Source organism: Capra hircus, chromosome 1 (genome assembly GCF_001704415.2).
Source record: "Capra hircus breed San Clemente chromosome 1, ASM170441v1, whole genome shotgun sequence".
NCBI lineage: Eukaryota > Metazoa > Chordata > Mammalia > Artiodactyla > Bovidae > Capra > Capra hircus.
This window is the reverse complement of record NC_030808.1, coordinates 101,713,875-101,727,416: the sequence shown is the minus strand read 5'-3', so window position 1 is coordinate 101,727,416 and position 13,542 is coordinate 101,713,875. Positions and strand designations below refer to the sequence as shown.

The 13,542-nt window shown below is 42.2% G+C and overlaps 1 protein-coding gene across 1 annotated transcript; it reads right to left on the bottom strand.

Moving 5' to 3' along the window:
* SLITRK3 (SLIT and NTRK like family member 3) lies at positions 1,651-12,896 on the bottom strand. The gene is made up of 2 exons (XM_005675365.3): positions 12,241-12,896; positions 1,651-7,564 (listed from the first exon to the last, which is right to left on the bottom strand). Exon 2 carries the CDS (start codon positions 7,544-7,546, stop codon positions 4,604-4,606), a length of 2,943 nt encoding a protein of 980 aa, XP_005675422.2. The 5' UTR covers positions 7,547-7,564; positions 12,241-12,896; the 3' UTR covers positions 1,651-4,603.

Here is a 13,542-nt window from a genome sequence, read left to right as displayed (position 1 = left end):
AAAGACTTTTAAATTCAGAGATACTAATTACAGAGTTACTTTTTACATGTGAATATTCCCAAAGTTAAGACTCATAATTTCATCCAGCTTTACTTGGACAGAAGCAAGGAAAATAAATGCATAAAACTGAAATTATTATACATGAAAGAAAAAGATCCATAATTTACATGTATATATAATCCAGCATATATAAACTGTATACATGTATATACAATGTATATACATATATAATAGTACTATATTTATATACACACACACATGACTGCCCAATTACACATGTGTTATTGCTCCTATTTAAAAAGGCATAGAGTATATTTGTTAAGCAGAATACATATATAGCAAAATTTGTGATAGTTATTTATGTTCTGTTTACCTGAATTTTCAGTTGAGAATTTTGAGCTAAATATGTTACAAATGCCTAAGCTCAGACTTCCCTGGAGATCCAGTGGTTAAGACTGCAGGGGGCACAGGTTCCATCCCTGGTCAGGGAAGTTCTGCATGCCACATGGTGCAGCAAAAAGGAAAAAAAGAAAATAAAAATGTCTAAGCTCAAATTCAACTTGCTCAAGTCACTAAAGATGAAATCTTCTTTTAGTCATTTCCTCTCATATTATCTTAACTCATTACAGTCATATGTCTTATGTTTTGTGGAGCATCTTGTTAATGATTCCTTTGTCATAGCCATTTTACAAAAAAATACATTTATTGGCTTAGACAACATAATTGCAAAAGGTTAGGACTGTGTGAGCAATGAATTTATACTAAATGGATCAAAATAATGTGTTACAATGGTCCAAGAAAAGTTATGTTCTGTGATTGCATTATCAATTTTCATAATTCAAAACACAAGTATTCTTTGTAGATAGCAAGAATTTAAAACTAGCATTCCTAGATAAGGAGAAAAAAAACTTTTCAAGCTCAGTAAGCTTTTTCCTTGTGATCTCTCTTTCTAAACTTTTATTTAAAATATGGTGCTCATTATCCTTACATTTTTTAGTATTTTGCAATTAGATGAAATAATGTATTTTAAATTAAAACCTAAAAGTATTCACATAATAATACTGTACAGAAAAATAATGTGTTAAAACTAGTAGGATTTAAGTCAAACCAACATTTCACTTTCAAGTATTTTCTACTCACTATCTCATAGTTAAAGGGATAAAACAATACATGTTATTACTGTCAAATATTGTTATTCTAATTTGTAATAAAACAGCAAAGAATATAAGCAGATATTAGTTAGATCTGGGACTGCTTCAGTCTAACTGACCACCACTATGAAGTGAATTAATAATCTGTCTTTTAAAAAAAATAATCATTTTACTGTAGCAAAAACATAGAACAAATCCTAATCATAGGACCTATGTTAATACCCATGGTACTTGAAGAAAACATATCTGGTATCATAAATTGAAGCTAACTTAACTATTTTTAATGCACAGCTAAAATAAGTGGCCTTGCCAAGGGAATAGAAAACTCCATGGAAGCAAAATATTATCTCTTTAGATACAAAATTTCATTCTCATATAAATTTATTTTCATTAAATAAATTTATTCCTAATTCAAGGGTAAAATTCATACCTATATTTAAGATAAGACAGTCTTACTTTCTGTATTTAATGAATAAAATATAAACATAATTATCAGGTTATAATTTGATATGGTTTATGGACACTTTTCAAATGTTGAAAGATCTGGTTTTACTTGGGATTGTACTATAGTCTGATTTGTATAATATGTCATGTTATAATTGTATGCATAGTTGTTAAGGAAATGATGATAATGTTAGAAGTATCTCCCTTTGCACTCTGAGTTTTATTATGCACATGCTTTCTGCTAATCATCAAAACATTTGATTACGAAGAATGGGAACATGATAAATACCTAGTCTAGAGGGACTTCATAAATCTGATAGTAAACCACTTAAAGGTTAATACTAACTTTCTGTGCCTTAAAAAAAAAAAAAATCTTCAGGTAAAGGATGAAGAGATAATTAGAAAGAGCAAGGAAGGTGAGATAACTTTGAAAAAGGTAACTTCTGGGAAAGTGAAAAGAAAAGAAGAAACAAAGAGCAACAGCTATGTAACAGTGGGTCTGATCTTCTTGCTTAAGAGCTGTATTTCAGTATTGTATATAGAGAAATAGTGAATTATACCCATGGGCTTTTCTTCATCTGAACTAATTCCAAAATATACTTCAAATAATGGAGGAGGAAAGTTTTAGATATAATGTGCCAAATACAAGGTAGTCCTGAAAAGTTCCATTTTACATTGATATACTTTTGTTTTATTTTATGCATATCTATGTTATTATTCATATATAATTAATCAAGAAATATACACATATGTTATTCTAGACATTCAAGGGGCTTTTTTAAGTACCGTGCCTTAGTTTTGTATCAGTTATGGAGCTTTAGAAGCCACTAGTCTTCTTTTTATGGAAAAAAAAATGTGATGTAAGGCATCAGGGCCTGCAGTGAATTACATTCAAAGCATAATGATAATTTCTACTAAGGACAACTGGAGGGAACTAGCAGAGAATGCTGGCCTCACTGCACAGCTCTGCAGCTACAGGGTCTATGAATCTCTGGAGCTCTGCTGTCCTCTACTGGCCTAATGAGATAAATGCCTGTCTCAAAGCTCTGGTTTCTTTGTATTTGTTCCGTTTCCTTCACAAACAAGATACTGGCACCTTAAAAATACAATTTCTTTGGTTTCGCTCACATGTAAATGGATCATAAATTATTGTTAGATTAACTTTGCAACATCATTTTAGTGTCATACAGAAAGATAAACTCACTCAGCATCCTGTCTTAGTTCAAGCATGTTTGGGGTTGGTTGCAGTAAGTGGTTGATAAAAGCAAGAGCTAAAACATAACAATGACAGCTTTCAGAGATAACAGAATGCTGATGGTCAAATTGGCTTCCAGGCCTTATACTTTGATCGGTTGGTATATGTGTGTGTGTAAGTAATTTTAGTGCATATTTTTTTAAAAGTATAGCAATTTCACTTTTCCTTTAAGCCTTTAACTATCATACGATTCATGGATTCTTGATCACTGTCTCCTAATTAATCCTGTACTTCTTAGCAACATATTTACAGTTTCTCCCAATTGCATTCTGCCTAGGAAAAATGATACATCATTGGAGTACTAAGTTTGAAACTCATAATTCAAGAGAAAGAAGTGAACTATATATCGATAAATCACATTTTTATGTCCCATTTGTATCCTAGTGTGTGGAATGGGTGTGGTAAGTTACAAGATTTATTAACATCACAGTGCATCAAACTTGTTAATAAACTAGCTTTCTGTTTAAGAAGTAAAAGAAAGATTTTTTAAAAATGGGAGCACGAAAGGCATGGCATAGCTGGAGTTTAAAGTTCAAGCTTTGTATCCTCTATATATAATGTATTATGTTTTTCAAAAACTTTTTATTAGGAAAGCTATACCAGACGCATAATCACTATACAATGATTAAACATTACCTTTACAATTTATAATCACTGAAATTACAGAATAAATATATGCACATTTCTTTTGAATCTTTGTGTGTGAGAGAGAAAACATTAAAAGTGCTTCCTACAAAGCTGTTAGTGATATATACCCAGTTGCTTTTTTATGTTTTTTTTATATTATATATATATAAGAAAGTGCAGATGTTCTCCAAAAAATCTTGGCATCAGGCTGAAGTGTCACAAAGAAGGTGCTCATCCCTAGGTAAGTGCCTCCGGCTGTTAAACCACCAGGCCTCCACTTCAGTAGGCTCCAGCCTAGAAGATGACTTTTCCAGGGTGGTAGGAGAGATGTTTTGAGCTGTACACTAGAGGAGAAAGGAAGGTGAAGCTATGGAGAGGATAGGAATGGATCAAACCCGAACTAATTAGATTGGGTTGAATGGATGAGGGGTGTGTGTATGTATGCATGTGTGTGTGTGTGTGTGTGTACCTACACCAGAAGGAAGAAGCTGCAGGTTTAGGGACCTAACTATGTGCAGTGATTTGTGATGTGCATGTGGGTGTGTGTATGAGAGAAAAAACGAGTGGGTGAAAACATTCCAGCAAAGCCCGCCCCCTCCCTCCCCGTCTTGCAGTTTCCAGGCATGCAGCAAACTGCATTGTTAATACATGTACAGAATCTGTGCCATGATGGGAAGAGGAACGAAAACCACAAATGTCAATCTGTTTTCCCCCCTCCCTGTCAAAACAAACTACAACTAAAAAAAAAAGTTACTGAAAATAAAAAGACACATTGAATTTTACTTAATTAGGATCAATACAATGATCCCCAATATACCTTATACATGGCACAGTCAAAGTCTCAAGTTTCAGTATAAAAAAATAATGATAACATTTGCTGGCAAAAGTCTGCGAAGGCACTTCATTGATTAATGATCTGTGTATGGCCCTTCCTCCAAATCACATCTGAGTGGGGAGAGCATACATCTGTATTTTCTAGTTATCATGCGGTTTCAGTTCTGTTCAGGGCAGGGAAGTTTGTGAGGATGGAGTTATTGGGACAAGTGTAAAGGGAGCAAGGGATATATTTCTTTTATTTTTCTTTTCTTTTGAAAAAAAAAAGCACTAATGTATTTTTCTTTTTCTGTTAGAACCTATATGTTGTCTTCTCCAGGACTTCGAGGTAATCCGGCTTGGTTTGAAGTTTGGCCCTTAACTCGAGGTAATCACTTTTTTGGGTTTGGTGGTCTGTGAAGCCCTTTCCAGCCGAGAAGAGAAGGGTTTCTTTGAGCCTGGCGTCCTGCTGTAAGTCTGGGTATTGCATGCCAGGAGGATGGACATGCAGTTCCTTTAATTTGGGCACTGTGCCGTAGAGACAGTCCACAAACCCCACCGTACAGGGGGCTGGTTGTGGCCTCTCTCGGTCTAGTAGCATACTGCTGCCACCACAACCTCCCCCCGGAGGAAAGAGCACCACCCCGCCATTCTTCTCATGGTGGCGGAACCCAACCAAGTCTCCCCCAGTTCCCGAAACTACCCCGGAAACCCCACCAACTGCTGAGTGGTGAGGGTGAGGGTGATGATGATTCATGGTCACTATGGTATTGAGCTGGGAGCTGGACACTGCCAGCGCCCACTCCTTTTCTTTTTCTAGCAATGTCCGGTAGTTGCTGTGGTTCTCCTTGGGTGTCTCAGCAAACTGCTCACTTCCTAGGAGAACCTCCCCCATTCCCGGAGGTTGTATCACAGGAGCCCCACGTTCTGCACCTCCTGCCTCTGGCCCTGATGAAACAACCACCTCCTCCTCCTCACGAGGCTTGTAGATGGGGTTGTTGCACATCTGAGTAACGGGATGAGGAATGTACTCGTATACATGACCCACAGGAGGGGCCTTCTCTGGGGAGGAAATAGTTGGTCGACCCCCACCTCCATTTCCACCTCCACCACCTCCACCATCCTCAAAAAGTCGGTGGCATTGCATCTGGATGCCAGTGAGGTCCACGCCTTCCTGCCTCTTGCTTCTAAAGGGCAGCTTCTTCCGGCGCCGTCGGAGGACATAGGCAAAGAGGCCTGCAGCAACAAAGACTGCTGAAAAAAACAGAACCAGCAGGCTGAGAATCAACACAGAAAGGGGCACAGGGCCCCCAGGGGGAGAGAACTCATAAGGTGATGCACTCGTTGGCCCTCCAGCAAGGTGAGCATCTCCAGGCTGAGCTGGGGATGCTCCAGCTGGTGCAATGTGTAGCATCTCTGGGCAGAGAACTTCCAGTTCAATCGTGCGCACGTCACGGTGGGTGAGGTTCTCAGGGCTCCTGCATAGGACATCACCCACCACACTGACTGAGCTGATGGTTTCGATCCACTGTTTGAAGGGAACCAGGTCACAGGTACAGTCCCAAGGATTCTCATTGAGGTCTATCTGGACAATGGCATTCAAGTGTTCTAGGACACCAGCCACAGGAAGATAGAGGAAGTAGTTCTTTCTCAAGTTGAGCCGAGCCAGGGATGTGCCTGCAAAGGCATCTGTTGGCAGGGTCCTCAGCAAGTTATTGTTGAGGAATAGCAGCTTCAAGTTGGGCATGAGGCTGAAGGCTGCAGGCTGGATTTCCCGGATGACGTTGAACTCAAAGTACAAGTAGTGCAAACTCTGTAGGCCTCGAAACATGCCTGGAGTCAGCTTCTCGATATCATTGCCATTGAGAAAGAGGCTCTTTAGGTTAGGCAGGTTGATGAAGGCCCCATCCTGGACATAAGAAATACGATTGTTCCCCAGATGTAAGAGATCCAAGGAAGAGAAATTCCAAAAATCAGAACGGTATATTTTCTGAATCAGATTGCTACTCAGGTACAATTTCTTGGCATTCAGAGGCCTTGGAAGAAGTTCAGAAATGTTATTAAATCCTCGCTCTTTGCAGTTGACAGTCAAACCAAGGTCATTGATATGCAAATTACAGGTACACCCAGTAGGGCATATAATGGGAATGGGTGGTCTGGTCTGATAAGGAGCAATGGGAGGTTGGTTTGGACCAGGGTATAAAGCTTGAGATGTGGACGGTGGCCTTGGTGTTCGAGGCTGTTTGGTGGGTTTGGGCTGTTTATTTGAAGACTTGTATTCAACAGAAGAAGCAGTAAAATGGACAGAGGACAGCATCGAGGAAGGCTTAGTTGGCCATGCATTCTCCTTGTTTGATGACAAGTGGGGAATCCCCAAACTAGCCTCCATCTCAGAGTCAGACAACAAGGGACAGAGTTCTGTTTTCCTGATTTCTCGCAGGTCCTTTCCATGAAAATGGAAAGGAGTCTCACAGGTGATATCTCCCACCAGGGCAGTGTAAGGAATGCGTTCCAGCCAACTCTTCAGTTGCACAATTTCACATGTACAGTTCCAGGGATTTTCTTCCAGCTGGAGCTCCATCAGGCTTCTGCCAATGTGGTCTAGCATTCCTCGGTAAAAAAGAACTTTTAACCTGTTTCCACGCAGGTCCAAGTGGGTTAAGGAGACAGCCTTAAATAAATTTGTTGGAAGCATGGGAATGAGATTATCATTTAAAATCAGAACTCTCAATTTACTTAGATTCCGAAATGCCCCACTCTCAATACGTTTAATTACATTGTAGTCTGCCTGAAGATATTCCAGACTTTCCAAGCCAAGGAAGGTGTCATTTCTGAAGACGTCTAGTTTGTTCTCGTGAAGATATAATCTCTTTAAAATCTTAAGACCATTGAAAGCTCCTGTTTGAATGTCCTGCAATGCATTGTTCCCAAGGTTAATGGACACAGCATTATTCAAATGAAGAAAACTGTTGGTGTACAATTTCCTCATTGAATTTCTCTGCAGATACAGTTTAAAAGGTCTTGACCAGAACTCAGTAATCTGACTAATATTTGTAAATCCTTTGCTGTCACAATGTATATGAAAAAGGCTTTCTTTAACTTCACAGTAGCATGGATCAAAACAGGGCTCATCTATTTCCTCTGAGTCCTCTATCAGGGGAATCGGGGTAGTCCATCCTAAAGCAATTGTGCTTAGAAGAATTATCCACAACATCCTTCCTCTGTGAAGCATCTCAGCTATAGAAGGTTTCATCATTCGCGGTTGATTACAAAACTGCAACAGAAATAAAGATGCAGATTTTTAGCTTTTCATCATATACACTACTCTAATTGATTCCTATATGTGGACCTTTTTAAGAGTATATAAAAACTTTAGTAATTGTTGAACTGACACTCAAAATGACCTATCAACATGCTTAATACATCCTATATCTTAGAATTAGGAGACTGAAGTATTGTGCCATGCGATGACATTTTCCTGAATCAAGCCATACCTGGTGAAGGGCATATCATTAAATCAAAAGCAGCCTTTGTTGTCTCTTGTAGCAAGCAAGGAAACTGGCATACAGTGATTCCTCTTAGGGATAGGCAGATTCAGTAATAATGGCAATTATTTGGCCACTATACTTGTTTGCCTGTTAAAACTCACATTGCTATCAGAGGTGCCTATTATGGATCTGATTGAAACTCTGATGGAAGAAAATGTTTTTTAAACTATGGGTTTCTGTTCATAAAAAGATAATGGCATGCCCCAAAGTTATTAGATTAAAGAGTATGATAGATTATGAGTCCTTGGACCAACATCAGATGTTAAGCTGTGTAAGATGATTGGTATCTCCGGAAAACCCAAGATTTCTCTTAAGAAATGAGCACAATATGCTTAATTTTAGTGCATGCCCAGAAACTCACGGTACCCCAACCCCTTTTGCCTAAGCACAGATTATTAACATCTCCTTTAATTAAATGATTTCTATATACATGTATCATTTGGCTGTTTAAATCCTTTAGGTGTGATTAGCCTTTCTAAAGAACAAGCCCATGCAGTTGTCAGAGCTAAAGATAGTGACAGCTAAAGGGTGCTGAGCCTAGGAGTATCTGTATTAAAACACTTGCAGAGCTTAGTTTGGAATGTATATATGTTCCTTCATGATCAACTGAGGAATCCTGCAAAAAGATGGAATGGCAGGTGGTTTGTAGAGGAGGTTTGGGTAAAGGCAAGAAATAGTGGAAATCTGGATTCTTAACCTGCTGATAAATGATCTATCACATGAAATACATTTCAGAAAGATATTGCTCTTTTCCAATGAGAAGGAACAAAGATAGTGCACTATTCTAATAATACGGAGCTTTCCTCCATGGCTCTTCTGGAGCCTAATATCCATATATGAAAATACATATATAAATAAATTATAATAATGCAGTTATATTAGATTGCCCTTCTTAGTCACTGAAATATCAATCAAAATTGAATTGTTTTTGATCAATAAAAATAAACCCGAGTTTTTAGTATGTATTTTCTTTCCACACAGATGCATCCATTAAGGAAATATTTTGTCAACCTAACTTAAAACACCATGATATAACTTATAGGGAGAGTGAAAAGAGTAAATCTCCACATTCAGCTTGCAAATGATGTACACAGCTGTACAGAGAGGAGAACCCTTAAAGCAAAGAGAAATTTGCCTCAGGCATGCAGTACTCAATTTTTGGAAACAATTAAATGAAAAAAAGAAGGCAGATGAGGCTACACTGCAGTATCAGTCTTCCTTGTATCCCTTTTAAAATATTAAAACCTTCTTAAGTTCTTCCTTTTCCACCATTCTTTTTTTTTTTTTTTTCCCTATGTTTTCCCTTGTTTTTGAGGTCCCTGAGATTTAGACAAGAAAAGCTCCATATGGCGCTGACTTACCTATTTTGCAGGATTTTTATTTTTTTAAGCATTGATCATCGTGGGAGGGGGGGAAAAAAAAGAAGAAAAAGAAGCTTGAGTTTAAGGATTCTTTCTTTCCCTCCCCCTTCCTTCCTTTTGCTGAAGCTGAAGCAAAGGGGGATAGTGGGGGGTGGGGGAAGAGACCACAGAAAAAAATAAAAGCAAGCTTGAGACGTGCTGGGAATGCAAGGGGCCCTTCAATGGGTTTCTTTAGAATGCAGAACTGCCCCTTGGCACACTCAATAGAGGAGAGAGATGGGGCTGCTGCAGGCTTCCAGCTTCGCTGCCGCCGCCGCCGCCGCCGCCGCCACCGCCACCGCCGCCGCCGCCGCCGCCGCCGCCGTAGCTGCTCTCCCTGGGTACCGGCAGCACATCATTGGGCACTTGGAGGAAGGGCGGGAGGAAGGCAGGGAGGAGGGCAGGCTCAATCACAGTGCAGGATCGCGGACTTCTCTTGCGCTGGCTTTTTTTTTTTTTTTTTTTTTTTTAATATGTGCTGTAACCCTGGATCCGGCTTTCCACGTCACGAAAATGAGCCCCGAGCAGGGGAACGCGCTTACCATGGGGTCGGGCGCGAGCACTAGGAAGCCGTGACTATACGGTTGTGTGTGTGTGTGTGTGTGTGTGTATGTGTGTGTGTTTAAGGGGAGAGAAAAGAAGTGGAAGGATCAGGATGACAAACTGTCAAAATTTTTTAAAAAAGGAAGAAGAGATCAACCAAGGGGAAACGTTCCTTTGGTCGGGACGGGGGAAGGGGTGGTTGGCATTTTTTTTTTTTTTAAATTTTGATTTCTTAATTTAACTCTGAAGGAAACCATTGCCTGACTAGTTTGCTCATCTAGTTCCCAAATCTCCGCTCTCTAGTGTACACAGTTTGAAAAGTAAGACTGCTCTTTGGAATTATCCTTTCCACAGCCCACACTTACTTCCAAAGACGGGATAAAGGGAAATTCAGGTCTCTAAACCAGAAGAGCTGAATATAGCTGATTCTGCTTTGGTGTCCTAAGTAAGAGCTCAGGCAGCCTGAGCGACTTGGACCGAGTTTCCCCTGCATTTTACTTCGATTTCTTTGCACCAGGAATCCTTTTGTTGTGCGGTAGTTCGGAGCCTTCGATTTCCCCTGGATTCAACAGCCCTGGCTGCTTCCACCTTTTAAAAACCAGAGACAAGGCAGTGCTCTGGAAGGATACGCAGACCACTTGGGTAACAATGACACATTTCACTTCTTCCACCAGGAAAGACCTCGTGGGGATAGGGGGCAGCATTTCAGGGTTTAGAGTCTTTTTTTTTTTTTTTTTTCCCCTTTCATTACTTTGCCCCGCCCCTCCCCCCCCCAACCCCCTCAAATTTCTCCGTGGTATTTTCGGGAAGAGGATGATAGAGAGTCCTGAGGGTGGGGTTGATTGAGGGAAGACGTTTCAGTGAAGAGGAGCCACCAGATCAGAGCTCACAAGGATTCTCTAAGAAGAGTTTTTAAAGCCTCATCTGATGGTTTTACAGTCCTACCTGCTGGGACGAAAATGCACCTTAGTAGGGAAACTGGAGAGAGGCAAGTGTGCAGCAAAGGAGTCTAGTTAGCGACAACTGTGCCTCGGGGATGTCGCCCCCGCCCCCACAACACACATGAATCCTGTCATCATCTCACAGGGAAGGGAAAGGCTTTATGGTCGCTAAAGAATTGGACTTGCCCAAGGGCTCAAAGTTAGCTAGCCCGTAAAGGTGAGTTTTTCTTAAATCACTTTTTCACGAGACGAAATGTATATGTCATTACCATTCTAAATATATATAAATAATCTAACAGAAATAAAAAACCCGTTACTTAAAAATCAGTCATAAGATATTTGCATATTTTGCATTAGAAGTGACCGCACCTGTGTCCGCCACTCCACAGTGGCTGTCAGAGACTAAGTAAGCAGGAGGGCAGGATTCTCTTAACGTTCCCCAACCTTAACATTTCAGACCCACCCAATCTATCGGTCTCAGCCAAGAAGCTGAGCTCAGAACAGAGCAATCCCGTCTCTTTCACCAGCTGCCCCCCGCCCCAGCCCCCAACACCACCTTCTGTACCCAACGTGCAGAGATGGTGGCTATTTCAGGAATCTTATCGGAACCCAAGATGCGATGGAATCGATGGGTAACCGGGAGGCTTCCCTGCGCTCCCAATGACAGTAAATGGCCCTCTCTGCAATCATTCTCTGTTCTGTCTTGAACTACAACCACCACCACCACCACCACCAGCCCCCCCACATCCCGCTCCAAGTTCTTGATTTGGGACATGTCCTAAAGGGCATTTCACCATTTTCCTTTCCTTTTTCTCGATGCAGTGTATCTAAGAGATAGGAAGAGCTCCAAAAGTTAGGGGATGAAGGGCCCTGGAGTCCGGATTTCGACCGCTTCCTGCTGCGAGCGCCCAGCATCATTTGTTTGTCCACAGGGAGGACAAGAAGCCCTTTCTCCCCACAGTGCCCCTTCCCACCTCCCCCCTCCCCTTTGCTGGATCTCCGAGACCACTAATCTCTCCATATCTAAAATTAAATATTCCAATATGGAAGCAAAATGATTTTCCCTAGAACAAATAATTAAAATGCTGCATCATTCATTTTCTGAAAAGCCCTGATCCTTCCTGAGGTTCTTTTCTAATCTGTCGCCAGGCGAAACGGACAATGGTTCTGTTTAGAAATGGAAAATGATTAAAAAGCTCAAGCCATTTTCCTTCTATCCTTTACAACACGAGCGATCCGCTGAGGGAGGGGCCCTTCGCTCTGCCACCTGGCCTATTTGTGGAGTTACTTACGATTTACACCCCCAAGAAAAGGGGTCCGAGGGTATTTTAGTCTCCAGTGCCACTCTTTCTATCATCGTCCTTACAGCTAAATGATCCAGTTCAAAGATACAACCCTCTAGCACCTGTGAGCGTACAGAAGCCACAGCGGCCAAACTATATGCTCTACAAAGAACATCCTTACACGCGAGAACACTGGTTTCAATTAGGCAAAGTAGGAAAGGATGGCGGCGAGTACCTATCAGTGCCGAGCGCTCTCGATCTCCGAGGTTTACTCCAAGGGGCTTCCCAGCGAGAGGTGCAAACTCTCTGGGAGTCAGAATTATATCCATCATGCCGTAGCCTGCAGTTTCTCCTCCTCAGGCCGCCAACTTTCAGAAAGGCCACCAAATCATGCTTGTAATCCTTTCAAGTGTTTCCACCTTTGAGACTCGCAGGGAAATGGTCGCTGCATACCAATGGGAGAGCCAGGCGCACACCTAGCGCGGCAATGCCGGTGACAGACACTCAGGACCACAGCTCTATATACCCTTGATGGCAGGCAGGCAGCGTGAGTGTCCCAGGACTGGGCTCTTTGATTTCAGATCTCGGTGATCTCGATTCAGCTGTGAGCTCCACGGTCCCCGAGAACCCTGGCTCGGTCTCCGGGTTTTTCTCTCTCGCTTCCTGAAAGGTTGTCACTCAACGCGCAATCCCTTCCCGAGGCCTCCTTCCCTAAAGGGAGATGGGATTAGACCTTGCCTTCTCCGGGTGTCTTTGCTCTTGACCCTTTGGGTAGGTGGAAGTGGGGGTGAGTGCTGTGTAGATGAGAGAAGAAGAGGTGGGGTGGAGTGGGAAGCAGGCTGGAAGGGGGTGTCCAGATCCCAGATCCCAGCATTGGCCAGACAGCGAAGATGGGGGCGGGGGGAGGAGGAGAGAAAAAGAGAGACGGGATACAAATACAACAGTATGGCTGTACACTCCAAATTCGACTTGAATTTGGGGGATCTCGGGTAAAGCACCAAGGTGAAGCGATCCGGTTGGCAGAGAGTGAGCCCCCTGACAGCTCACCATTCAAGCGTCCTCACTTCTGGAGCAGGAGAGGGTGGGGGGCGGGGAAGGGGACCGCGGAATGCTTCAGGCCAAGGAGACGCTCTCGGAGGCAGCCTCATTTAAGACTGACCTGCTTTGAAAGTGCCACTTTAATGGCCTAGGAAATAACTAAAATCGGATTACACGTTACTTACCAACGTCTGCACCCAAACTGGGAGCACCAGGTCGGGTGTTAGGAGACAATATACCGAACGCCAGGCTGGAACCCGAATGCAAATCCATCAGCCGCCCCCAAATCGCTCATGGAGGGAGCGGCGCTCGGGAGCCCCCAGATCAGCCCATCACCGGAGCCTCCGCCAGCTTGTCCCCCCAGCACCCCCGGCCCCTCCTCCGCTCCAACTGTGTAAATCAGCCGCCGCAGTCCTCTCGCCGCGCATCGCAGGCAAATCCCTGCTTAGGAAGCAAGGAAGCAAGTGATATTCATATTCTCTCTCTCTCTCCTCTTTTG

Excerpts from the sequence above, each read along its gene's own strand:
- SLITRK3 (XM_005675365.3), bottom strand. The coding sequence starts at position 7,546 with ATGATGAAACCTTCTATAGCTGAGATGCTTCACAGAGGAAGGATGTTG.